Consider the following 25,975-nt stretch of genomic DNA (forward strand, 5'->3'; position numbering starts at 1 on the left):
GAATCTTGCTTCTGAATTTGCTTTGAATCTCGCATCACCCTTTGCGACCACGCCAATTCGAAGTTCATCTTGCGCAGCCATGTCATCACCATACCAAAAAGCCATGGAGCACCTCCACTCCGCCCAGCGGCGGTACCAGGATAGAAATCCAAGATCAAAGGCGCAGCATCAGCGCGCCACAATTTACATGCCAGGTGGAAATACCCGATCAGTGCTGCACGCCATGCCATTCCCACTGTGCATGCAAAGGGGCAATGAGAATCGATTGGTCGACCTTGATGGAAATGAGTGAGTGCAGTTGTGACAGGCGTGAGCGTGGCTAATTTGTCCAGATATATTGACTGCCTTGGTGACATGACTGCCGGTCTTTTCGGGCATTCCCGCTCGGTGATCATGAAGACGGTGATCTCCACCATGGACAGCGTTGGGATGAACATTGGTTCCTCGACGGTTGCCGAAGCGCGCTTCGCTGAGGCGATATGCAACCGATTCACCTCCATCGACCAGGTCCGCTTTTGTAACTCGGGAACGGAAGCAAATATCTACGCATTAAGTGTGGCGCGTCAGATCACGGGTCGGTCAAAAGTTATCGTCTTCGAGGGTGGCTATCATGGAGGTGTACTCTCGTTTGCCCACGGTGTTGCCCCTAACAACGTTGATCGAGACGACTGGATTCTCGGACAGTACAACGACGTTGAGGGTGTTGTAAATCTGATAACTGAGAACAAAGACGTTGCAGCGGCAGTGCTAGTTGAGGGCATGCAGGGTGCTGGTGGATGCATCCCAGGATCAGCCGATTTTCTCCATGCTATACAGGATACCGCAAAAGAAAATGGTATAATTTTCATCCTTGACGAGGTCATGACATCGCGACTGGCACCGGGCGGATTGCAGTCGATCGTGCGGCATCCTGTCCACGTCACCCCTCTGTCCCCGGATATGACCACGCTTGGGAAGTGGATTGGCGGCGGACTTAGCATCGGTGCATTTGGCGGCCGACGAGATCTGATGTCGGTCTATGACCCGCGCACGTCGAACATCCACCATTCCGGTACCTTCAACAACAACAGCCTCGCCATGAACGTGGGATGCACGGGCATGACCTCGGTGTATACAGCGGAAGCATGTACTGCCTTGAACACTCTTGGAGATGACCTCCGACGGGGACTACAGGAACTGGCGAAGGGCACGAATATGGTCGTGACGGGTATTGGAGCTGTCATGAATATCCACTTCGTGCCGAAGGGTGGACAAAATGCGATTGGTAGGATAAGCGATCTGGAAGTTGAACCGCGAAGCGTCGAGGCGACTCTCCGTGACCTCCTGTGGTTCTACCTGATCGAGCGCGGGTTCTGGATCGCTCGTCGGGGAATGGTTAGTCTGCTTCTGGGGACGAGCAGCGAGGAGGTGGAGGCGTTACAGGGTGCTGTGGGAGACTTCCTAGAGGAGTTCAGAGACCTTGTCGCCATTTAGTGTGTCTGTTCTATGGTATTTCGTGACAAAGTTGGTTCTTCAAGAGATTGATTGTTGTATTTAGCCTAAAGGCCATCTCTCCACATTCTACTCCGACCTTTCGGCACATCGCGCCCTCTTTCGGCAAGTGATGGGCAATCCAACGCTCCAGCTTGAATCCCCACTACCTATGACGCCTGCTTGCCCACCGGGTATTCTGGAGATGCGGGGTTGCACCAGGCATAAAAGGTCGTTCACCATGTACCTCGCAGGTTTCCCCAGATTTCCTCAACCTAACCGCCACGATGCTATCAACCACCGTTTTCTATCTACTACCCCTGGCTGCCCTAGCCACCGCAGCCCCAACCAAGCCATCAAGCCCCGACCTCACAATCCGAACAACCAGCGGTCTAGTACATGGTATCTACAATGACACCGCGCACAATGTCCGCGCATTTTTAGGAATCCCCTACGCTGAACCACCCACCGGAGACCTACGCTTCGCACCACCACAACCGAAATCGCCTTCATCGTCTCCAATAGACGCATCGGCCTTTGGTCCCCCCTGCCCACAGGTCTACAGCTATAACAACGAATCCATCTGGAGTGTCCTCCCCTACCGGATCTGGAATGCCCAAGATATGAGCGAGGACTGTTTGAGGGTTAATGTTTGGACGCCGACTAGCCATGTCGATAGTCAAGATGCAGAGGAGCCCATGGGTAAGGGGAAAGCGGTCATGCTCTTCATCCACGGAGGAGGGTTTGGCGAGGGCGCGGGCTCAGTCGGGTTCTACGATGGGGTTGATTTGGCGGGGAGAGGTGATGTGGTTGTTGTTACGTTCAAGTATGTCCTGTGCCTTCGTCACGTTTTTCTTGAACATCGCAATGAAGGGATATGCTGATATTTCGGATACAGCTACCGGCTTAACATCTTCGGATATCCGAATGCGCCTGGGTTGGAGGCGTCAGAGCAGAATGTTGGGCTGTTGGATCAGGTACAGTCTCCGATGACCCCTCCTAAACGGACCAATTTGTTGAAGAACTAACAAAATAATACAGAGACTCGCAATCGAATGGGTGCACCGAAACATCGCCAACTTCGGTGGCGACCCAGACCGAATTCTACTCTTCGGACAGTCTGCTGGAGCGGCATCTGTTGATGGTTACACTTACGCTGTGCGAGACCCTTAATTTCATTGACTGGGCGGCATGTACTGATGAATGGGGATATGTAGTACCCAGATGACCCCCTCGTGAGCGCATTCGTGCTACAATCGGGCACCGTGTCTCTACTCAACAATGTCGACCCAGCGCACAGCAACTGGAACCGCCTGTCCACCGTGATCGGATGCGGTACAGGAACTGAATCGCTGGCTTGTATGCGGAGCGTCCCGTTTACCGAGATTCTCGGGGCTCTGGGGAACGGTAGCTACACTTTTACTCCCGTTGTCGATAACCGGACTGTGTTTGCGGATTATCGTGCCCGGGCGAGGAGTGGAGGACAGTCGCGTCTGGTAAGTTCTCCTCACCCAGTCTCGATTAAGGTTATTGGTATATTGACACGCTGTCACAGCCAACATTGGCGGGTGTAAACGCCCGCGAATTCTCGGCCGGATTTCCGCTTAGCCAGACCAGCATCAATGAGACGGCGGTGACGGAGGATCTGTATGGGAGTTTCAGCTGCCCTGCCTATGAGGCTGTAAAGTACGTATCGATCTGCCTATCCGAGCTCCGCATCTTCCGGGCGTCAGAGGGACAACCGACTCACTAACTTGCGTAATCAGGACTCGCCTGAATCACCATATTCCGACCTGGCGGTACGTCTACCACGGCAACTTCACGAACTTGAGTCCTAGGCCTTGGCTAGGCGCTTATCACAGTGGTAAGGCATATCGCTAGTTTACGTTTAACGTTTACTAACCGTTGTCTCGGTTTAGCTGAGCTCCCCATTCTATTCGGCACGTATAATCAGACGACTCTTCCGCCGCCCCCGAGCAAAAACGAGATGGATGCTAGTAAATACTTCCAAGGTACGTTCTGGCACCGCGTGATTTCTCAGTCTTCTCCGCTCCCTCGCGAATACTCATCATATCCAATAGGCGCTTGGGTTGCCTTCGCCAAAGACCCCCACACCGGTCTCACCGAATACGGATGGCCGCGGTTTAGCTTCAATGGTGAGTCAAGCCGCACTCGCTTCAGCCTTCCACTGGTAAGACATGCGGTGGCTGGCTAACGTAATTACCGATTCTCAGAGCGCACCCTCGTCAATCTGGCTGTCGGCAATAAGCCCGGGGCTGTGCTTAGTTCGGCAGGGAAGTGGGATGGACACTGCGATGGGGAGACGTACATCGGGTGAAGGACTATGATGCTGAGAGTTGACTATGGTTCAGGCATTATGTCGATGTCTTTGGTTGCGCTGGGGCCATAGTCTGGTAGGCGGAGTAGAGCAGGTTACGCGTCGCTTTATCGGCACAATGCCCCGGTCTAAATAATGCATTCATTTGATCTTGTGCTTTACTGAGATGGATCTCACTTGTCATAGTCATTCCGTGTTATAGGTTGATTATGGATTAGGTTAGTATGGCGCCCTAATCGTCCAAGGCTCCCAGGGACAAAGGGCAGACCTACCCAAACTTAGCCATCCTAAACTACCAAGCCTACGACAGCATTGGGTAAAGGTAGATCGTACGTCTGGAGGCACTTTGGACTGCGGGACTCATGGAGCTGTGTCCAAAGTCGAGGTATTGATGAGATTGAACCCGATCATGCGTACGCATCTGGAACAGAAGAGAGGAATCAGGGTAGAGATAAATGCATTCATGGTATCAGCAGCTTGCTCTCTAAGAATTAAGGAGAGACTGTAATATCAAAAAGAACAGAGCAATTAGATGCAGTATCTGGATAACAGGTGGCCAACCTTGGAAGGAACGACAGCCAGACAAGAAACGAAACGAAAAGTCATCATCCACTTGCATTGCATCTTCCCACCTCTTCCCTCCAACCCCCTCTTCCCTCCCTCTCTCTCTCTTCCTCTCTCTCTCTCTCCCTCTCACTCTCACCATGACACTCTCACATACCAAATCAACACCACTATCCAATCAAACACACTTAATAACCAACGTCGCTGGCTTCGCCACATTCTGCGGAAACCGCGCATAGCTCGCCCGCCCATCCACACTCACAACCTCCACAAACGCATTGTTGTCAATGCGGTTGCCGCTGATCGTGCACTTCGCGCCCTCCACAACACCGGCCGTGAGCATCACGCTGTCGACGCGGAAGGTCGGGTTGTACCGGTCGGGGTAGCGGGGAGGAACGGCCACGTTGACGCCGTTGGCCGGGATCACGGAGGACTGCTGGCCGCCGGTGTTTTCGTTGATCAGGGCCACGGTGCGGGTGGTCGACTGGCGGACTTCGAGGTCCAGGGGCGCTGGGGCGGCGGTGATGGTGGTTGCCAGGAGGGCGAGGAGGGCGGCGGTGGTGGTGGTGAGGAACTTCATGTTGTTTTCTGGGGTGGTCTTCTTGGAAGAGGTTGTTTGATTAAAATGTTTGGATTGAGGACTGATGATAATGATGATGCTGATGCTGGTGATAGACCGACTTCGACTTGGACTGGATCTAGAGCCTCTTTATACCTGGCCTACCTTTTCCCTCCTTGGATCCGGCATGCCATCTTCTCCTCTTTGGCTCGTCCAAGTCATGCTTCGCCACGGTATACCTTACACAACGCCGTAATCCATCACCACCGATTGGTAGAAGGGCGGTGTCGTCACGATCTAAATCGGGATATCCTCAACGGCCACGGCCCCTCGGATCCTTCGCAGCCGCAGGATGAGAAACATGGCATATCGTCTCACGCTAGACGTATAAGGCTTCCTTGGCTATCGGTACATCTGGGGAAACAGGTTGCGAGGGAACCTATCAAATGCCCGAACGAAAGTTATTCACGCCTATAGTTCCTTGATTCCTGCTGGCTTGAGGACGGGTTCAGCCTCGATCGTATCGATGCATGTACCTCCACGCACAATGCCAGTTCTGCATATTGCAGAAACGTTTTGGCCACCGCACGGACAGTCATGCAGGAAGACGAGTAGTGACAGCTGGGCTGCAGCTACCACCTCCCCATTTGAATGACATACAGGAGGAAAAGGCGGGGTGTTCATCACGTAACGAGAATCGAGCCCTTGCCGGACGTAAAGTCGGTGAGTAAGACCAACTCGTATGTCTCGGGATGCCTGACTGAACGAGGTCGTGGCGTGAGCCTGCGCTGGACTGACTCTGACCGCAACCAGGCGAGGTGCGTTGCCAGCTGGAAGTCTAGGACATCACGAGATGGAAAACATCGCGAACTCGGCCTCACGCGATTATTGTCTAGAACCGTCGATGATGGAACAGATCATACGGTACCGCGCACAGCCCAGGCCTCTAAAGTCAGTTATTAAGTACCTGTTCTTAATATAACTACCCCGCCCCCACCAGATCCAGCCTCCCTATACGAGAAGGATGAACACGAGGTACCTACCCCGGGTTCCGAACAACTGGTACCAATACTACCGAACCTTAATGTCCTAGAGAACCAACAGGATTGATCGTCATACGGTCCACTGCTTAGCACAGCCGAGTCTTCCCAGTCCCGCGTCCTATGTCCCCCGGTTCAACTGGCTTGGCTAAGTTAGCTGACGCGAGACTCGCGCCCCGGGCCCCAGATCCTAAGACATCAGCCCAGCTCCAGAAATAGCTATCGTCTCAGGCGTCCCGTGATTGCTCATCGGGAAACCCAAGCGACTGGAGTGCAAAGCCTGAGGCTGGAGCAGCAGGCCTGGATACGGGCCTTGCCCTTGTCTTAGAGCAGGCTGAGCACGAACGGAGTACGGAGTATTATTCCATGGTCATTTGACCTCCAACTCAGGAAGAGAGGCCTAGTTTGGGCTGTAGGTTCCACCCGGACTCCGGTGTGAGACAAGATTGACTTTCAGATGTGCTCGATCGCTCGATGCGTGTCCAACTGGCTGGAGGCTGCCGACTAGAACCATCGGGGTTCTGGTTCTGTGAGCGTCTGATGCTCGAGTTTGTCGTGCAACGAGGTCAAGGCCGAGATCACCGCGTTGTTGTCATCTCTTGTCCGCACGTAGTTCGTGGTGCCATACGGTAGGCAAGGCAGTCCCCCGTCGTCCATCTACACGCATAACTGGTTCAGCCCTATTACTCCGGACCGTACTGCGGTGCGACCACAACAGCCAGTGCCGACTGGATACGTGCCATGATCCCGAGTGTTCCGAGGATGGTTACGTACCTTCTCCAGACGGATTCGAAATCGAGCGAGAGGCGTGGTTCGGCCGGGCATTACGTACGACGACGGTGGCGATCGCAGGCTCGCAGCAACGAAGTAGAGTAGAGCTACCCCGTACCCTGCGGCCTCATCCATGCACCTTATTATGAGATGCGGCGGCGAGGCCAGCTGGCATGCATAACATGCGTTATTTGTGATAGGCTCCTTCTGTCCAGTAAGCGGATGCGCGCGCCCCAGTGCTATAGTGAGATTGGGGACTGATGAGCTGATATCGTAGGTACGCAACGAACTGCAAGATCAGGCCATCACACCAAGCTCCATCTGTTGCTGCCGGTGTGTTGTTGGAGTGTGAGGAACTCTGACTAACAGAGGCTCATGTGGGAGTTCGGCCACGGAGGCCGTATGAGGGGTGGCCTTGATAACCATAGTAGTCCTCTGGTTGTGAGAGTGTCTAAGCGGATTATTGTTAGTGGCACATTACCTACAAAACGACGGAGTTAGATTGGGGATCTGCTAGACATCGGACGCCTTATGGGGGATACGAGGACTGACAGAATAAGCATTGTCTTCTATAGGCATCGAGCACCCGGTCTATCTTTTGAACTCTTCTATAAAAATACCCATCTACAACCCCTTAACAATCTCATCCACAATCCCAGCCGTATAGTTCCACAACACCGTCGAATAATCCGTGCACCACGCATACCCCGTATAAAACGTGCTCCTTTGCCCCTGAAGCCCATAAAGACGCCTATAAAACCCACCCGCAACATCCTCCGTCGAAACCATCAGCGTCTCCGGCGCATGCGACGCAAACGCCGCGATCGTCGGCTCCTCCCCGTCCTCCATCTTAAACGTGCCCGCCTCACTCATCCGCTTAACGTCATCGATTACCAACGCCCTCGCCTCGGCCTCCGTGAGATTCGCCTCGCCGACGATCTTGTTCATGAAGTACCCCGGGACCCCGGAGTACTCGAGCGCCCAGTTGAAGGGCGTGGTGGGCAGAGCGCCCGGCTGGTTTGAGGGGTCTGTGTTGAGGATGTTGAAGTTATCGGGGACGGGGGTGTTGGTTAGCACAGCGGCGTAGTAATTCATGTAGGTCCATTTGGCGAAGAGGGAGGATTCGTCGGCGGAGAGGTCGAAGCCATATAGTTTGTCGAGGACGGGCGGGAAGGCGACGAGGAGTCTTTTGGCGCGGATGAGAGTTTGGCTTCCAGTCTTGCTGTTCTCGATCAGGACTTCCACGCTGTCCTCCGAGCGGGTGGTGTCTATCGCCGCGCTATCGTAGAAGATGTTCTGCGGGTCGATGTAGTTTGCCGCCTTGTCGAAGAGCACAGTCACCCCGTTCTTCGGCCGGATGTACCCGCCGTCCAGGAGGGCGTCGATATGCGGGATGCCGAAGTCCTGGATAACATAGAGGGTCGGCCTGTCGAGGATATTGCCCACGTTCTCAGTGAAGGTGAAGACAAGATCAACAGCGCCCCAGAGCGCATACTCATCAACGAACTCGCGGAACGGCCGGAGCAGGATCTCGGGAACTTCAGACGGCAGATCAATAACTCCCGCGGCCAGGAAATCGAACTGCTCGATTGCGCCGCGGTACAGCAGAGCCGCGGCGGCAGTCGTCAGCAGCTCGCTGCCGGGCAGGGCGCGCTCACCCGTGCGAAAGTTGACGTGCTGCGTTAGAAGCGTGGCCGGGAGGAGAGCCTCGTAGTCGACGTCCAGCTGCGCGAAGAAATCCTTTGTGACTTCGTTGTTGAAGTACCCCTCCACGCCGTAGTTGACGTATTTCCCGTCCGGTAGGAAGAGCGTCTCGGCGTGCCCGCCGAGTCTGCTCTTCTGCTCGACGAGCGCGACGGTGTGGCCTTGCTCGCGCAGCTGCACGGCTGCGTATGTGCCTGTTGCGCCGCCGCCGAGGATCACCACGTCGCGGTCGATGGCCTGAGCCTGAGTCTGAGCCTGCGAGTTGAAGGCTGCGGCTGCGGCGGTAGCAGTGCCCAGCAGAGCGCTGTGCAATGTGAAGGCTTCGAGGCGCATGGCGGCGATGAGTGCTGAAATCCGTCTGGAGACCTCGAAATCGCGGCCCTGGGGTTGATCGCGTTTAAGTGAAGTCCATCGTCGCGATGACCGGTTCGCCTGAACTATGGGTCGTGGTATCGAGTCATTGGCTCAAAGCTCATCGCTTGATTCGACAACTGCCTTGAGGTCCAGATGGGATCGGCCAAGCGTTCACCGTCGAGGGTAGGGATTGTCGAGGGGAATCGATAGTGCGTGGATCGCGCCAGGTCCACGTGGAGTCGGCCCTGTCGATCTCGATTTGCGATCCGGGAGAGCCGAAGAACATTTTTTTCGTAGTCTGTACTGATCTGAGTGTGACATTGGGCAGAACAATTGAGCGTCTGGCTTTGGCACCGTGATGTAAGGAAGGAGGATGTCGGATGGAGACGAAAGCTGGTGCTGTGCGCAGGCCAGGATCCTTTGGCTTTGGCTCGCTTGACGAAAAAGCTCTGTACTCTGTATTCATGTCACCATGTCGGTATTATTCAGAATCCGGGTTCGCGATTACCGGAGAAGATCCAGCGATTCTCTGAGGTTGGAGCAAATTTCCCCCTCTTCTACAGATTATGGCTTTGATGAATTGTCTCCAGGTTACTATGTTCTGTACTACGACCAGCTGAGTCTCATGAAAGCAGAGAAGTAGGCATCCAGCTATTCCCGAGTCATGCTGAGGAAATTCCTGCTGCTGGACGTATCTCTTCTCCTACCGTAGTACTCTACTGCCCAAAGTTCGGATTTCACCTACGGAGAACTTATCGTGGTATCTTCAATTCTACTCGGACCGGGGACGGTTCTCGCAATCCCTACTGTCCTTCTACGATGGACAAGAAGCGATGGTAAACTTAACGTTCATAACTGATCCAATACATTCCAGCCAACCTCATCTCATACATGACGGATAGCCAACATGATAGATACCACATAGGTAGAACAGTGACATCCAAGGCCACACAAAGGGTAATCTAGCTAGAGTGGAACACGTTCCAGGTCGGTATGTCTGGACCAGAAAAAAAGAAATGACAAACGCGAATTGTGGACAGAAAGAAAGGAGATAGAGGGAAAGAAACTGAAACATGCAAGATCATGCTCAGCTGGAGGCCACTTCAACAGGGACAAGGACAAGGACAGGGACAGGGACAGGGACACCAGCGTCGCCGTCGCTAACATCCTCGTATGCATCCGAGTCGTCCGCGTCTGAGTCCGAGTCGCGATGCTCGCACTTGTAACTGCCGAGACATCTATCATCATTCAGGTCATCGTCATCGTGATCGTCGGAATCCGGATGGTTGTTGATATCAGAAGCGTCATAATCAGAATCTTCTTCTGAGTCTTCATCATCATCGTCTTCATCTTCTCCATCATCTTCCCACTGGGCAAGACGGCGGGCATATTCAATCTCAATCTCCTTGTCTCTAATCTCCTTCTCATCATCCTCATCCTCATCCTCATCACCCTCATCATCCGTCTCCCAGCCCTCGCAAACCGCACAAGTCACCTCGTCACATCCAGTGCACGTCGTAAACCAATCCCAGGCGCGGATGATGTAGAGACCAAGCAGCGAGGAAATGCACGCGGTGCGCGCGACGTGTAGGAAATAATCATCTGAGAATCCCATGAACCATTCAAAGGCGAAATTGAAGAAGACGATGGCCGGAACCCAAGTAGACGCGGTCTGCGCCAACCAGTTGATTTCCTCTTCTGAGAGTTTGAAGAGTCGCGGCCAGGGCTTGATGGATGGAGCGCCATTTTGGGAAATGGCAGGGAGTGCACGGGCAGCCGGTGGGAAATGGGCGTCATTGTCATTCTCGTTCTGCACGGGGGCGGGGGCAGGGATAGCGTGGCGAATGTGTAGAGCGCTAGCCGTGGTCTTGTTCTCATACCCATGCGTTTTATTGTGATTAATCCCATGCCCATGCCCACTGATACCGATCCGCGGCTCCCGACAAGCCAGCACCCCATTCACCGAAACCATCTTCTTCGGAAAGAGACACAAGTCCCGATTCACGGGCCGTCCAGATGAATCCGTGACTTCAGCCGCCAACGTCTCCGGCGCATTCCCGCGCTCAACCCACTCGACCAGAGCGCCAAGGGCATTCGCAGGAGGGGAACCGGATCCACCACCGCAGTGGCCGACGCCTGGAGCCGTGAAGAGGCGGTAGAAGGAGTTGATGTCGGCGGTGTTGGTTTTATTATGGGACTGGGACACATGGGTCTGCGCTTTGAGGCGGCGGTGGAAGTCGAGGACGTGCATGGGGTGGATGAATTGATCTGACAGTCCGACCCAGCTAAGCAGCTTTCCGCCGGCGGCCTGGAAGGGGGCGAGATCTAGGTATGCGTCGCTGAGGTAGGGGGACGAGAAGTTCAGGGAGGCGTTGAAGGCTGCGAGGTATTGGATGTAGGAGAGGGTTGGGACGTCGGGGCTTGTTGTTGTGGTTGTGTTGGTAACTGGGGCTGTGCTTGTGTTGGTGAACGGCCGGTGGGCTTTATGTCCGTTGTTGAGGTGAAGTTGAGGCGCGATGATATTCTTGAGCCAGCCGGCGGCTGGAGCAAAGGGTTTAGGAAGCCACGTGCGAGTTCTATTGTCAAAGACCGTATCCGCGGTGCCGGAGAAGGATGCGCCGGGTGCGAGGCCAAACCAGTACTGTTTTCCAGCGTAGGATGGACCACGAAGGATCTTCCGGACAATATTTGCCTGGCGCGGAGAGATTGTGATGGTGTTATTGCCGGTTTCGGGACAAGCGACTTTCTTCCCCGCGAGGGAGGACGGACTGAACGAGGATGAGCACGACATGAGAGCGTCATAGTCAGAGATGAGGCCATCAACTAGTCCATCGCGGGGATCGCAGTGTTTGACAATTGCCTTTTCGAATGCGCGGAAGACACAGGACGGGACATACTCGCCTTCATTCTGCATCACGACCATAGGCCAGAACGTCGACATTCCGACGTGGTCGAATCCGAGTGCCGGGGATGCAGCGAGGATGCCATCAAAGTCGGTGGGGTACTTTGCAGCCGCGGCGTAGCCCTGGCGTCCGCCCTGCGAACAGCCAGACCAGTAAGAGTAGTTTGCGTCGGCGCGGTAGTACTGCTTGATGATATCCTTCGAGGCGACAGCCATATCGTGAGTGGAGCGATAACCCAGGTTTTCGAAGAGCGCTTCATTGAGGGTGCCGTCTTCCTTGAGACCCCAGAGTCCGGTGTCGGGCGCGATGGTGTTATTCAGCGTCAGTCCGGCGTCGGTAAACGAGGTCGCGAACCCAGCAGCGAGCGGGCTGACCATGTTGAACTCGTAGCCGGCACCCAGGCCGCCGCCGCCGGTGGCAATGTAGCGGTTGTTCCATTTTTCCTTGGGAGGGAGCCAGACGGAGACGAAGACGGTGTCGTTGTCGCCGGGGTGGGTCAGGGCCATCGAGACATTGCAGAAGTCCAAAGGGGGCGAGCCTGCTGCAGTGCCAGCGATGAGGCCTCCGGTTAGATCAACGACGGGGGGATAAACGAAATCGTAGACGGGGGTTGACTTGAGCCAGAGGACTTCGGCGTCAGGGATTGAAGGGGCTTGCAGGCCGTAGCATGGGATGCTATTAGCAATGTTTGCGTGAGCGAGAGCGAGAGCCATGGTGGCAGAGCTCTGAGGGGGTGAGAGAATTGAGAGGGATGAGGTTGTGGAGGAGAAAATGTTGGCGAAGATGAGGTGTTTTATAAGCGAGCCTCAGGAGGCCTGGAGCTCTCTGCGGTGTTATTCACCCTTGGGGTCTGGCCAATTCACTTTCAACAGCCTTAGCACTATGAGGCTTTAGGAGTTCTGACCAGATTTCCAGACTCAGTGGCCACTCAGTGAATAGGTGGAAAGTAGTAAACAAAATGCCTGTTAGTGAAAGCAGGTAGTAACACAAACAGTTCTCCATAACATAGTTTTATTCCGCCAGCCACCTGATGAGTTCCATTGCGCCCTATGAAATAAGGAAACATATAATGCAATCTATCAACCGAGTAAGGAGGAATAGGACATATGCTGGTACATGGCTTTCATCCTCACTTGGACTCTAGTGAGCCTCTCATATCACCCACCATCATATCAACAATATTGAGGGTGTAGTTCCATAACTGTGGTGAGTAGTCCGTACAGAAGGCATATCCAGTGTAATAAGTGCTACGCCGACCTTGCAACGCATACAGCTTCTGGTAGAAACCGCTTCGGGCCTCATCAGGTGGAACTGTAAGAGCGGTCGGCCAATGTGACTCCAATGCGACGATCTCCAAATCCTCGTTGATAGGAAAGGTCTGCTCAGCGCCCATGCGTCTGAGGTCGTCCAGGACAAGCTGTTTGGCATCCCTACCAGTAAAGCTTTCGGTGCCTATTACTCTTGTCCTGTAGTAGCCTGAGACTTCGCCGAAATCCACAATCGACGCGAACGGGACCGCTGGCAACCCGCCAGGCAGCTTGGGGTCGGTGTTGACGATATTGAACCCATCAGGAATGCCACAGTTGTTGATAATGACACCATAGTACGCCGTATATTTCCACTTGCGGAACAGAGATAGTTCCTTCTCGTTTAAATCAAAACCTCGCAGCTTCGGCAAGATCGGAGGAAACGATATCAGCAGCTTCCGCGCGCGAATGCGTTTGCGGCCATCTGAATTCTCGACAACTACTTCCACACCGGTCGAATCCCGAGTCGTCCGGATTGCAGTACTCTCATAGAATATGTTGTCTTCGCCAATGTACCTGGCAGCCTCCTTAAAGATCGCAGCCGAGCCATTCCTAGGCCTGATGTACGGTCCCTGAAGCAGCCCATGCATGTGCGATATTCCAAACATCTGGATAACGAAGAGCAACGGCGCCTCGAGAATGTCGCCGAGCGGTTCAGAAAACGTCCATATAACAGTCAGCGCATCCTGCAGATCATTCGCTTCAACAAACTCGCGGAACGGCCGAAGAAGCGCCTCCGGCACTGGGTCAGGGAGGAAGTAACCGCCAGTGCTCAGATAGTTGAACTGCTCAATAGCAGCGCGGTATCGGAGAATAGCTGGAATGGGATCCACGGGGTCGCCGCTGACAGGAACCCTGGCGCCCGTCCTGAAGTCGACTCGGTCGGTGTTATTTGCAGACGGCCAGTAGCTTTCGTACTCGACGTGGAGCTTGTTGAAGAAATCTCTCACAACAGACTCGTTAAAGTACGCGCGGATGCCGTAGTCGATCAGGTCGCCGTTGGGCAGGTATAGTGTATCTGCGTGGCCTCCGAGCCGATGCTTTTGTTCCACGACGGCGACTGAGTAGCCGCGGTCAATCAGTTGCACTGCTGCGTAGGAACCGGTGCCGCCGCCTCCCAGGATAGCGACATCGCGGGTGATGATTTCCTCCGGTTGGGATGAAGCTGGGGTCGAGGTGAGCCCAAGGAGTGCGAGGACCTGGGAAACGAGCATCTTGAAGTTAAAAAGATTGACCTGAGCAGGGAAGCGGTCTTCTCCGTCGACCATCAGGATAGAGGACGACCGGGCTGAGTTGAACACTCGAACCCATGACCAGCCAAGGCTACCTGGGAAGGCACTCAGCACCTGGCAAAAGAGGAAGGAGCGACGGGACCAACATTGCTTGGTAGTACGGCAATAAAAGCCTGCTAGAATAACGAAACGACGACAAATGGATATCAAACCTAAATACAAGAATCACGTATACCGACTAATAACGCCAATAAGCACGCCGATAATCGCCCCAATAATAAACCCGCCCAACGCATACCCGAGATAGTACTTGAAGACCCTCGACTTCGACCCGTGCCGCCATTCCCGCTTTGTATCGCCCCACGTCCGTAAGGGGCCCTTTTGAATGGGGAGGTGTCGTTGTTGCGCTTCGTAGTCGTAGTCGTAGTGGAGATCGTAGGCTGGCGGGGGAGGGGGGTATGACTTTGGTGGAGGATGGGGGAGTTTTGTGTCTTGGCTCATTTTGGTGTTTCTGTCTTTCTGATGATAGTGGAAGTTTCGTTAGTGATCCTGAAGATGGTCGAGGGGAGGAAACGGGCCGATGCACTTACTGGGTTTGCTGATGAGCGGCGTGTGAAGGGGACTGGTGGAGTTCCAGAACTTGAGATCAAGCAAGAGGTCGAGATAAGGTGCGAAAGAAGCGGAGATGCAGGAGTAATAAATGGATGCCCGAGACAGCTTGGCGGAGAATGAGGCTGTGTGTCAGTGACGTCGCTCAGCAAACGGGACGTCTTGCATCCCATTGGGCTGCAAGTGAGATGTCTTGGATTCCACTGGGCTTTGAAATAGTCGTCTTGGCTAGCCTCTTAGGGAGACATGTGTCAAGCACAGCCCCGTCGCTTTGTAGATCAGTGGTAGGAGACGATATCATTCGCGGAGGCTCCGGGTTGACCTGGGGGCCAAAACATATGACGGGCCGGGGTACAGATCTACAGTTACCTATGCTCCATGCCTTGGAGAACGATCCTAAAGAAACGCTTCCTCTTGTTGATATTATTGTCTATGGCTGTGCATATATCCAGACTTCCATCAAGCCAACCCACCATAATACAACGCAAAGCCAACACCCCAACTACAACCTCTTCTTCAAACTCACATTAACCCGTCCAGCCTTCATCCCCTTAACCTCAACAAAAACATCCCTGATAGCCCTCACACTATCAAAAATCAGCCCTAGCAGCAACAGATCACATTAGCATATTCCAATCACAGTTGAATCACACCCGATCCTACAAACTCACCCCCCGGAATCCCAATCCAAAAAGCATTAAGCAGCATAAAGTACCCCCAAAAATAATACCCCTCGGGCCGCGAATACTCGACCCCATTCACAACATACTCAAACGCACAGGTCCCATAATACAGCACATCGCCATACAACTGGCCCAGCGAGACGACAATCTGCAGCGGATGACGGGCCGGGTGTTCGGTGACAATAAACCAGACGAGTACGAACGACAGCGGGCCCCAGAACACCGCGGTGATGGACTCCATGGGCATGACGAACGAGTTCGGGGTAAGATAGCGCGAGTCGGAGAGGGAGTACTCTTTCCACAGCTGGGCGAGCGGGTGCAGGGATGAGGCGAGTGTTAGGAAGTGGAGCGCGTAGTAGCCTTCTAGGATGGAGTGAATGGAGCCGCCTGTTATGCATACGTTGTTTTGGATTAGGACAGTCTCGGTGAAACTGGAGGATTTGGGGAGACGCACACAGCGCAAACCAAAGCGTCTTCGCCAGCTCGGGCTGCGAAATCCGCGGATTTACCGTCTTCGCTAGGACCGTCGTAACAGAGAAAACAACCGTAACTGCGGTCGCGAATATCGCAAGCAGCGAAGGCGTGCTGAGTTCATTGGGGACGTAGTTGGGGATCACGACGCCCAGCGGGTAGTATGGGTGGAGGGTGGACATTTTGGCCGGGAACGTTGCTCTCGCAGCGAGATGGTCTGATGGGAATTTGTTGATTGTCAATCAATGTCATATCATTCCTGGATAGCTTTTTAAGCTTACTTTCTGATCGCTGCAGCCTGGGGCTCAAGACCCTTGTTCCTGGTGATACGATCCGGATGCTGGCCTTGCGGGCGCGGTTGCCGGGGGTGCCGCGGAGGCCGCGGAAAACGCCTACTGTGCGTATGTTGCTTATTGACTGATCGATCAGTTGTAAATATGGCCGAAGCGGTTTATAATGGTCACTAGGTGCATCCAGATTGAGTAAAGTTGTTTTGATATAGAGCATAGTGTTTGTGGCCACTAGACAAGTCCGACTGTTGTTCTTCTTGTTTTCTTAAATATATATTTCCAATCCCAGACTACAAGTACAAAAGGCTGTTTACACTCCTACGTATGCACAAGGTAGAATACTGGAGAGTGTCGTATGTCATGGAATTCATTTCATCTCGCCCTGTACTAAGCTACCCCTTGGCCTGCATAATGTCGCTGCTCACCTAGATTGTCTTTGCACTAATTTGTAAGCACATAACCATTAAGGGGACCATAAAGGCAGATGGACCTCATCAATTCCGCTGTCGGGTAGGGCATATTCGTATCGCCCCCGATCTTCATAATCGGCGCGTGGGGACAGCTACTCGCAGGCTGGGACTCAATTCGACGCGCGTCTTCGCTCCTTCGCGTCCATCCACCGTCGCCACTAAACAAAAGCCAGTTAGCGGTAACCTTCAAAGCCAAAGAAAGGTTGTAAACTGAAAGACGATGGGAGGTAGAGAAAACAAGCTTACCCTTGGATTCAGAAAGTAAACCGGCACACCGAGCAAGAACACACCTCCCACAATCGCCGCCAGAATACCCATCGCAACAGGGTAATCATACATCTCCGTCATGGGGTTAATGCCATAACTCAGCGCAAAGGCTACGATATTCTTCACGCCGACGACAGCCACGATCGCGGGCCCGGGATTCTTCTCCCACGCTTCGGCGGCGAAAGACGTTGACAGGATAAGCACAGACACAAAGGTAATCTGGAAGAGTGTCCAGCCCATGTATGGCCCGCCCCAAGTCGCACTACCATCGGCAGTAAAGCCGTAGAGGAGAAGAGCGACTACGCCCAGGATGCCGGGGAGAATCAGAAGGGGAAGGCGGTGCTCAGGGGTATGAATGCCTGCATTGCGCCTCGCCATCCAGACGATGAATTTGTCGCCGAAGAAGCCGGCGTACAGCATACCGCCAAATCCCCCGAACACGCCACCAAGGTTGATCAGACCGATTGATTTGGCGGGCCAGTGATAGTTGTATTGTAGGACTGTGTTGTAAGAGAGGGACATGCCGATGGAGGCTCCCAGAACGACAGAAGCAACAAGCGTGGCGTAGAGAATGCCGGGAGACATGAACGCTTCAAATATTTGGAGGGTCGTACGGGGAATGAGAGTCAGTGGGCTTTCAGTCGATGACGACCACGGAACGAGCATTTGCAGGTAGGTCTTCTTTGGGCGGAGCTCTTCAGAGACGTCAGGGTGGTCGTGCGTCTCGAGGTAGTCTCGGGTTTCGTCCACACTAAGCATCCTCGTGACTCCGAACTGATCTGTGAGGACCATGCGGCCGTGGACGAATTGCGAGCTACGCTTGTAGCTGGTCTCGAAGCCGAAAAAGAAGGCGAGTAGTAAGCCGACCGCAATCGTGATGGCGAATACCCAATAATACCATCTCCATCCGAGAGCGGCAACTTCGTAGGATGAAGCTAGATTAAGACAGGCCGTAATGGCGCTTTGCGCTGCCCAGTACATGCCGTACACTACTCCATGCTGGTGCACAAAGGTCACCTCGGCCAACATCAATGGGAGGACCTGGTTGGTCAGATGACAGTCCGTTGAATGGAGCAAGATGGAGGAAGCGTACCGATTCCGTTACACCCGCTGCGAGGCCCTGCAAGATGCGAAGACCGAGGTGCTGTTCCCACGTGTTGCAGGCAGCGCAGCCAATGGTAGCTGCGAGGAGGACCGCTGTCGAGGCAAGCGTAGTAAATCGACGTCCGTACAGCATAGCGAGTGGTAGAACAAGAAAGTTGCCTGGTCAATGTTAGGGTTGCAAACGAGTGCGGAAGTAAAAGAACAACTGACCGACGCCAACAAAAAGGGAGGGAAATGTAGTCAACCACACAACGTCGTTGGCACTATGCCCATCGGGTATGTAGAGCTGGAAAAGGACGTCAAGGATAGCTCCGAGGCCCCCGACAAGTGACAGAGACATCGCCGCTGCGGGGCGATCAGCAGTTGCGCCTGGATAGGGTAGCTTTTGGAACACTCACAGAACCAGCAACAGCTCACGATGATGCCGGTTTTCTCCCATTTCGTGTAGTTCAATGGGTCATTCGGATCCTTGCTGGGCACCGGCAGCCGCTGAACCTGCCCATCGCTATCAACGAGGACGTGTCCATGCTCGACGCCGGGCTTTCCCGCCTCCAGGTTTTCGGCTAGCTCAATGACAGCTTTCTCCTCCATTGCTCACGACAAGGGGCCCAGAAATCCCAGGACAGGAATCGAAATTGCCGGTGGTGGAGATCTTTATCTACCCTGCACTGTCATGCTGCGCAGAAGCGGAGACATTTGGAAATGCGGAGACCCCATGGGCGAAACCCGCTGCGACCACCGGATGTGGACAGGGACGTGGACGAGCCGAAGCGTGGGCGGGCCCACAAACATCCTGCCCACCATAGCGGCGGGCTCGCTCCAATCATTTCGCGTCGAAATGTGATTTATGGCAAGCTTCCTAAATCGCGTATCAGGTTTCGAAGGTTTTGAACAAGTGGCGGCAAGTTATCCAGTGCTCCCGGAAAGTTACTCTCGAAAACCTGCCTCCCCACATCCATCACCAGGCGGGGACTGGTGAGCTGACAGAAAACGGCTGTTCCCTCAGAGCCGGCAGAGTGGAGGGTCAAGCCAGGCTGGCCTAGGTCTCGGCTAATGAACGGCTTGATAGAGTCCGTCTCGGAGCTATCCAAGCTGACTAGCGCATCCGAGTTCCCATTGGCTAAGCTGATCGCTTTATCTTGCTGTTTTTCACCACAGCGGAGCAGCCCAAATACCCAAAGAACCAATATAGCGTGGTATATTGCTAAGCTGTCGAAGCCGCGAAGGTGGAACGGCAGTACCTGTCGAGCTGCCCGAAGGACCTGCCCAGCGTGCCAGACAGAGGTACGCGCCTCTTTTGTCAAGGCCCATTCTCGTAGCTTTGGGTATTCTCGTCTTGCTTCCACTTCTCCAAACTGGCCTGCAAAACGCTGGACCGAGTCAAAGTTGACGTGTAGATGCATCAAGGCATATTCACTAAAAAGGGCTGCGTTCGGCGGGGCACTTGCGATTTCCTGTACTGCGGTGTCGATGGACAGTGATCTGGCGTCACCTAGATTAGCAGGAATTATTATAGTAAACGGGTATCATACAGCTCATCCTGTCGGCTTTGCAGCCACAGTCGAGTTACGGCCCGAGCATCAGTACCGCTGTCCATAAGCGATGCCTGCTGGCGAAACGCCCACACTTGGCTCATTAGCCCGTGCAAAAGCGCGGAGTTCACCACCCCAACGTCAACATTTGCCGGAAGATCTGTCAGCGCAGCTGAATCGGCTAGTATGGCTTTCAGTGATAGGTCCGGGGGTGAGGCGTGGAAGTATTTCGCTTTGAGGAGCTCTTTCCAGGCCGTCGCGGTGGGCGCCAGCCACAAGTCTCGGGCACTTGGGAAAGGCAAGGTGAATTCAGCATAACTAGTCAGTGCAGGCCTGTTCATCGCTGCCGCCGCTTCCACATCATGTTCAAAAAGGTGGTAGGCCAGACTATAGTCCGATTAGCAGTGATGGTGGACTAACGATGCTCTCATACCGTTTAAGTGATTCCGTCTGTACCCATTGCTCCCAGGCAGTTTCCAACTCAAGTCCCTGGAGACCATCAACTGAGGGAAGCTGGGTATAGAATGATCGATCAAAAGCTCCAGCTCTCCGCAACGCCTTTGAAATGGTCAGGGATTGTCCAGAAAATCAGTGTCGTACGTACCGTGCACAAAGGTTGAAGGTGGCTTTCAGCAATCTGCATCTTGCGTTTATAGCCACAGAAGATCCCAATGTCCAACCACATCATGGAGGCCTGAAAATATTGAAGATCGCGCAGAACGCTGTTATCTGATTCAACCTGACATGGTTAGGCCCCATCCTGAAAGACGTGGTAGCTGCACTTACCAGATGTGCTAGGCTGACTCGAACAATCTCTAGCAGGAGCACTCCGGCCTTACCTACTGAGGGAATGGCAGAACATACACATCCAGCAGCGACCAGGGCTGTCAAAAGCTCAGGCCGCGAGTCTTGACGGTACAACGTATATGGGTGAATCCAGGCATCAGTTTCGGTTCTTTTCGAGATGCCAATCTTGATGAGGGCATCGAGCGACTCGGCAGTTGGGAACGAGGGAACAGAAAGGCGGGAGCCCCCGGTAGCCAGCACCAGTTGAAAAATATTGTCACGCATCTGCTGTGTCAGCTTTCCCCGAATGTTCAAGGCCTCGAGGCGAGATCTATGCAGTGAGGAAATGGATGCTGTCATGTCCCCGTCCTGCAGCGGAATCTGGCCATGTTCACTGAACCCGTTCTGATTTTTCTCGGGTACCCAGAGCCTAGGAATAGTTAATCCGCCGCATTTTGCACGAAATCATAGACGTACCACAGTGACTTCCGAAAAGCGGCGACGCGCTGTTTGGTGCTTTGCTCCTCGGCAGAGCCCTCTTGATACGAGGTTGCCGCGGCAGGTGATGGATTGTATTCCAATATTTTGTCCAGATCCACGAGTATGTCTGATCCAAATAGACCAAGGTCGGGACTGGTCAACCCGGGATCACCCATAAAATCAAAGACTCCTCTCGGCTGCTGAACATTGGGTATACCAGCTGGGTAAAGATCAGACGGCATCATGACGTGCTCGAAAAATGCCGGAAACTCGCTTAGATTATCGATCATGTTCTGTTGAGAAGACATGTGCACAGGGAAAGGTACGACAGACGAAGCAGGAGAGGTTGGTGAGTACATGGAATTGACTCCAACCTCCACGCCTAACGGTATCCGAGGGTTTTGGCTGCGGTCAGCGGATAGGGTCGACGGTGATGTACCCCCGTCTCCATCAATCTCGCTTCCGAATTGACCTCGCGGAGTACCAGTCTCCGGGGTGATTGTATTGAGGGTCCCACGACGACGCTGGTTCGACTTTCGCGGAGTACAGCGTATACCCTTCCGTTGGCATCTCTGGCTATTCCTTAGCAACATAAACGCAGGCTAGAGAGAATCGTAACAAACATTGCATGGGTTGTCATTGTCACAGCTCGCTTTGGCGGCGGCACACTGCTCGCAAGCTTCAACAGCCCTCCCTCTGGATTTGCTAGTTGGCGTGTCGCCAGTGTGAATCAGCTGATGTCGTTGCAGTACATCCCTGAGCCTGGGTCAGTCTGGTTCGGGTTGGGCGGAGATGGCATCGTGCCTACGGTTGAAGCCGCGCTGGCAGGTAGTACACTGAAAAGTCCTCTCGTTGCGGTCTTGTCGCAAATCAGCTATTATGACTGCAAGCAAGTATAACGGTACGCACGTGAGTCCAGATGGCGGGCTAGGTGGTCGGGCCTTTCATAGGCCCGGTCGCACTCGGGGCACTGGTGAAGACTAGCGGCGTCTCTGACGCGGGGAGACTTGTTTGGAAAAGACATGGAGACATGCTTGTATCTTATATGACATTCTAGAATGAAAAGATCATACAATGAGAGGGCGATGAAATATGAAGAGGAGCAAGTTGTGCCAGTCGAGTCGGGAGTGATGTGGACCCTCGGTTGCCGAGCAGGCCTTCTTGGCACTTGCCCTCCACTCCAACACACCTCTGCCTCCAGCTTCCCCCGCAAACTTCGTTACTGGCTTCCACTGACTACTCCGTTGCCTCTTTGCATGCTCTTGGCTTTTGTGACCCTCGACCACACTGACTCTCATTCTGCAGACAATAAAGCGATGACGAGCAGCTGGCCCGGACGCGCAACGCGTTCTTGGGACCAGCGTCCACACGACGATGGCAATTTCAACATTCGGTCTACGCCTTGGCGGCTTTCTGGCGCCGCAGCCACTCCTTTGCACCTGGATACTTGCAGTTGAATGCCATGAACTCATCCGGTTTCCTACGCGTCATTAGTCCGTGCTGACGAACCGACGGGGAATGTGCGTACATTGTGACCGTCTTTCCACCTTTCGCCGCCGTGCCAGGCTTTGCCGCCTGACGACTATAACCTTGGATCAGGCCTGCACGGTCATGTCGGCTCTGGAATATATTCTGCCGACCGTTAGAAAAGATCGTCGGCATTGAGGCGAATAGTACCTCGAAGATTGAACTAATATCTTCCAGTAAAGGACTGTCTGTCTGCTCTTCGAAGAACGCTCGCAGTGCCTCGGCGTCCTCGATCGCTTGACTGGCTCCTTGACCTTGGGTCGGCAGCATTGCATGCGCAGCGTCGCCGATAAGGAGAACCCGGCCACGGTACCAGGTACGGAGGGGGTCCTTGGACCAGATTTAGAGATGTTGCGGAAAGAAGCAGGTAGATTCTTACGATGTCGCGCAACTGCCACAACCCAAGATCCCGCGAATGCCTAGGCGGGTTAGTCGATACTCAGATCGGTTATCGTGAACTTACTTGAAAATGTCGGTTACCCAGTCGGGGAACTCCGAAAACGTGTCAAGCATTTTTGCAAGACTACCTTCCGAGACCCAAGACTGTTTCCCATTTGGATCCTCGTTCATGCGCTCTACCAGGTGTTAGTATCTGGGTTGTATATCACAAGGTAACGCACCGTCAGGAACCAATGCAACAATCCCAAAGACTTCTCCTTGTCGACCAGGCCCCATGATCAAACGGCAGTCATGCGCTACCATCATCGAAGTAAATGGGCTTCTGGGGTTGATCTTCCTGCAGAAATCTGGTTCTTCTCTTTCGAGAGTATCTGATGGAATCTGTCTTGTAAGCATGGCGCTGCTGAAAATGGACACCCTTACCATGAGCCGGTACGCTGCAGTCGTTAGCTAGTGCAAACAGTCTGGTAGGTTTATCATACCAGAGTGGCCTGTGGGCAATGGAGTGACATCGCTGTCCACGACATATTTCCGAAGCACGCTGTGTCTACGCAGTGTCAGCCTGATCGTGATGGAGGAGATTACTCACATTCCGTCTGCTCCTATAATGACATCTCCTTCAATCCTCTCCCCACTCTCAAGGTCTACGATTCCGCTGAAAGGATCGCAATTCACCACTCGAGAAGAGACTCTAATTTCAACTGCCTCCCCGTCCCGGTCAGTCGCCAGCGCGGCTTTCTTCAGCGCATCATGCAGGTCTCTTCGATGCCAGACAATTCGACTGGCTCCATATTCAGCTGTCGTCAGCGGTACCTCGTTTACTAGTTTTCCATCGGTGGAGTAGACGCGAAACCCTTCGTCTACCATGCCCCGCGCACCGTCCAGCTCCTTCCGTAGACCGAAGGTCTCGTACACGATCTTGGTCGCATTAGGCTGCAGAGAGATCAACGCGCCGATTTCACTGTTGAGCCGTGATTGTTCGAGCACGGTGATTCTCCGGTTCGGCGCGCGGAGCGCTATAGCAGCCGCGAGGCCGGCGATGCCTCCTCCGACAACAACGATCCGAAACGGGCTGCTGGCTTTCATGATGTGGTGAGATTCTTAGCACACTCCTCGTTTTCGTGGCGACTCAACTTTTGATTAAACAATGCCCACACCCTCCACCTCCACCTCCCCCCGTATCCCCCACATTCCTTCCGAGTGGGCGCGACGGAAGAGTGGGCGGTGGGGTGAACTACCTTGACTTCGCTATCACAAGTCATCGCAGCAATGGTATAAACTGCGTAGAGGTTCAGTCATTTGAAATCATTTCATCAATATCTATCATCAAACCACTCAGCATGTCTACTACCACTGTTGTTGAGCCCATCACCGTGTCGCAGGACAACGTCCGCATGCGCCTAGACGGCAAAGACCCCAAGTTCGGAGACTTCCGAGATGACTTGGCCCGAGACGGTTTCGCTGTTGTGAAAGGGGCTGTACCGCAAGAGCGAGCGCTCAAATATGCCAGTGACATGCACTCGTGGTTGGAGGGATTGTATGAGACCTTTCTTGAGCTTTGTAACGCAACTAACAATTAGTAGTAACCTTGGCTACGACCGCAACGACCCATCCACGGTCCACAAGGACCGCCTGCCACTCATCAATGAGAAAGGCATGTGCATGCACTACGGGGTACCCCATGAAAAGTTCGTCTGGGATGTCCGCAGCGAGCCCGGTGTCGTCGAGGCCTTCGAGAAGGTCTACAACGACAAAGACCTCATCGTCTCATTCGACGCCATAAACTTCGGCTTTCCCAAGTATACCTCCCCTATCTCCATCAAACCAAAACCAAGCTAACGACTGCGTCTAGCCGCACCGACCTTCCACCCAACAAACCCTGGCCACACCAAGACCAAGACCCCGAAAAGCCCGACTTCCGCTGCCTCCAAGGCCTCGTCAACCTCCTCCCCAACGGCCCCAACGACGGCGGCCTCATCGTCTGCCGCGGCGCCCACCTCCTCTCCGACGAATTCCACCGCGACCCAGAGATCCAAGCGGAAGCGCGCATCCCCGCCTGGACGCCCGAGTGGTACGGCTACACCGAGAAAGGCATGAAATGGCTTGCCAACCGGGGCTGCGAGTGGGTGAAGGTGTGCGCCGAGCCAGGCGATCTTCTCCTTTGGGACTCGAGGACGCCACACTATAATCTGAGCCCGACCGGCAACACGCCGCGCTTCTGCATCTACACTTGCTATATGCCTGTTGCGGATGCGAGCCAGGAGGACTTGGTTCGGAAGAAAGAGGCGTATGAGAACTGGCTTGGGACGACGCATTGGCCGAATGCAAAGCACACTGGCTCGAACGTTGCGAAGCGCGATGGGGTGGAGTGTCCGTATAACCGGTCCAAGCCGGTGAATGAGCCGGTGCTGGGTGAGAGGGCGTTTAGGTTGACGGGGATTCCGTACATCAAGACTTAGGCTTAAGGTGGCTTGTTCGATCGGATATATACCTAATCCAGCTTTTAGGTCTTGTACAGTGTTCATTTTCTGTATTCTTCTTGTCGAGTTACCTCTCCCGGGACGGTGTACTAGCGTGGCCATTTACAGCCATGCCACACATATCAAGATTTAAAAATAACCGCTTAACGTATTGTAGAGCCAAGGTTCATAAAGCCACTTTAAGCAAGGACCTATCAACGCCGTGGTCGATGGTCGCCAAGAGCCTGGTCTATGGTAGACTTACAGTGAGGGAATCCCGTTGGGTAGCCGGGTTGGACCCCTGGTTGAATCGAACCTATCGACGAACCAGTTCATCTCTTCGACGAGTGACGGTGATGTAGAAGAGGTTGCCATTTATTAACTTACCATGAGCGCCACAGGGGTTGGATAATACAGTGGGTGATGTGGCCCAATCATGTGTGTCTGGTTAGGGAATTTAAAAATATATATACGCAGCTCGCCACCGCAACACTCCACGAAGTAAAACGCAACCACAAACTGTCCTCATAGGTAGCAGCTGATTTACCGAGTAAGGTTACATCTGTTCTTTTCGAATATTATAGGCTGATCTGGATCACCTGCATCATCTGCACCTGCAGGCCAATGCAGTTGCGTGTGCACGCTGCCGGCTATGC

General features: G+C 53.8%; 9 protein-coding genes across 9 annotated transcripts; 3 read left to right on the forward strand and 6 right to left on the reverse strand.

Annotated features, from left to right (window-relative positions):
• Positions 1–187: 187 nt before the first annotated feature.
• On the forward strand, positions 188–1,473 carry DSM5745_05953 (putative Glutamate-1-semialdehyde 2,1-aminomutase; the record flags this gene model as incomplete). The annotated part of the gene is made up of 2 exons (XM_026747969.1): positions 188–288; positions 333–1,473. 2 exons carry the CDS (start codon positions 188–190, stop codon positions 1,471–1,473), a joined length of 1,242 nt encoding a protein of 413 aa, XP_026603801.1.
• A 284-nt stretch (positions 1,474–1,757) lies between these two features.
• DSM5745_05954 (uncharacterized protein) lies at positions 1,758–5,187 on the forward strand (the record flags this gene model as incomplete). Its single annotated transcript, XM_026747970.1, has 12 exons — positions 1,758–2,296; positions 2,369–2,447; positions 2,512–2,628; positions 2,688–2,966; positions 3,026–3,156; positions 3,237–3,334; positions 3,390–3,482; positions 3,552–3,626; positions 3,705–3,795; positions 3,843–3,884; positions 4,361–4,983; positions 5,048–5,187. The coding sequence occupies 12 exons, from the start codon at positions 1,758–1,760 to the stop codon at positions 5,185–5,187; spliced, it is 2,307 nt and encodes a 768-aa protein (XP_026603802.1).
• Positions 5,188–7,366: 2,179 nt separating this feature from the next.
• On the reverse strand, positions 7,367–9,086 carry DSM5745_05955 (uncharacterized protein; the record flags this gene model as incomplete). The annotated part of the gene is made up of 4 exons (XM_026747971.1): positions 7,367–7,384; positions 7,416–7,474; positions 7,507–8,883; positions 8,939–9,086. The coding sequence occupies 4 exons, from the start codon at positions 9,084–9,086 to the stop codon at positions 7,367–7,369; spliced, it is 1,602 nt and encodes a 533-aa protein (XP_026603803.1).
• Positions 9,087–9,887: 801 nt separating this feature from the next.
• Positions 9,888–12,416, reverse strand: DSM5745_05956 (uncharacterized protein; the record flags this gene model as incomplete). The annotated part of the gene is made up of 1 exon (XM_026747972.1): positions 9,888–12,416. The coding sequence occupies one exon, from the start codon at positions 12,414–12,416 to the stop codon at positions 9,888–9,890; it is 2,529 nt and encodes an 842-aa protein (XP_026603804.1).
• A 416-nt stretch (positions 12,417–12,832) lies between these two features.
• DSM5745_05957 (uncharacterized protein) lies at positions 12,833–14,224 on the reverse strand (the record flags this gene model as incomplete). Its single annotated transcript, XM_026747973.1, has 1 exon — positions 12,833–14,224. The coding sequence occupies one exon, from the start codon at positions 14,222–14,224 to the stop codon at positions 12,833–12,835; it is 1,392 nt and encodes a 463-aa protein (XP_026603805.1).
• A 243-nt stretch (positions 14,225–14,467) lies between these two features.
• Positions 14,468–18,727, reverse strand: DSM5745_05958 (uncharacterized protein; the record flags this gene model as incomplete). Its single annotated transcript, XM_026747974.1, has 10 exons — positions 14,468–14,761; positions 14,833–14,976; positions 15,378–15,438; positions 15,631–16,222; positions 16,287–16,559; positions 16,757–16,949; positions 17,012–18,073; positions 18,126–18,295; positions 18,347–18,481; positions 18,535–18,727. 10 exons carry the CDS (start codon positions 18,725–18,727, stop codon positions 14,468–14,470), a joined length of 3,117 nt encoding a protein of 1,038 aa, XP_026603806.1.
• A 254-nt stretch (positions 18,728–18,981) lies between these two features.
• DSM5745_05959 (Zn(II)2Cys6 transcription factor domain-containing protein) lies at positions 18,982–21,958 on the reverse strand (the record flags this gene model as incomplete). Its single annotated transcript, XM_026747975.1, has 9 exons — positions 18,982–19,618; positions 19,669–20,055; positions 20,102–20,226; positions 20,273–20,407; positions 20,455–20,884; positions 20,932–21,506; positions 21,558–21,690; positions 21,743–21,793; positions 21,840–21,958. 9 exons carry the CDS (start codon positions 21,956–21,958, stop codon positions 18,982–18,984), a joined length of 2,592 nt encoding a protein of 863 aa, XP_026603807.1.
• Positions 21,959–22,329: 371 nt separating this feature from the next.
• DSM5745_05960 (uncharacterized protein) lies at positions 22,330–23,946 on the reverse strand (the record flags this gene model as incomplete). Its single annotated transcript, XM_026747976.1, has 8 exons — positions 22,330–22,414; positions 22,463–22,566; positions 22,612–22,791; positions 22,841–22,880; positions 22,925–23,036; positions 23,082–23,297; positions 23,343–23,407; positions 23,450–23,946. 8 exons carry the CDS (start codon positions 23,944–23,946, stop codon positions 22,330–22,332), a joined length of 1,299 nt encoding a protein of 432 aa, XP_026603808.1.
• A 254-nt stretch (positions 23,947–24,200) lies between these two features.
• DSM5745_05961 (uncharacterized protein) lies at positions 24,201–25,319 on the forward strand (the record flags this gene model as incomplete). The annotated part of the gene is made up of 3 exons (XM_026747977.1): positions 24,201–24,397; positions 24,444–24,659; positions 24,713–25,319. 3 exons carry the CDS (start codon positions 24,201–24,203, stop codon positions 25,317–25,319), a joined length of 1,020 nt encoding a protein of 339 aa, XP_026603809.1.
• Between the last annotated feature and the right edge of the window lie 656 nt (positions 25,320–25,975).

The sequence above is a fragment of the Aspergillus mulundensis genome, assembly GCF_003369625.1.
Source record: "Aspergillus mulundensis strain DSM 5745 chromosome Unknown scaffold_5, whole genome shotgun sequence".
In the NCBI taxonomy this organism is placed as follows: Eukaryota; Fungi; Ascomycota; class Eurotiomycetes; order Eurotiales; family Aspergillaceae; genus Aspergillus; species Aspergillus mulundensis.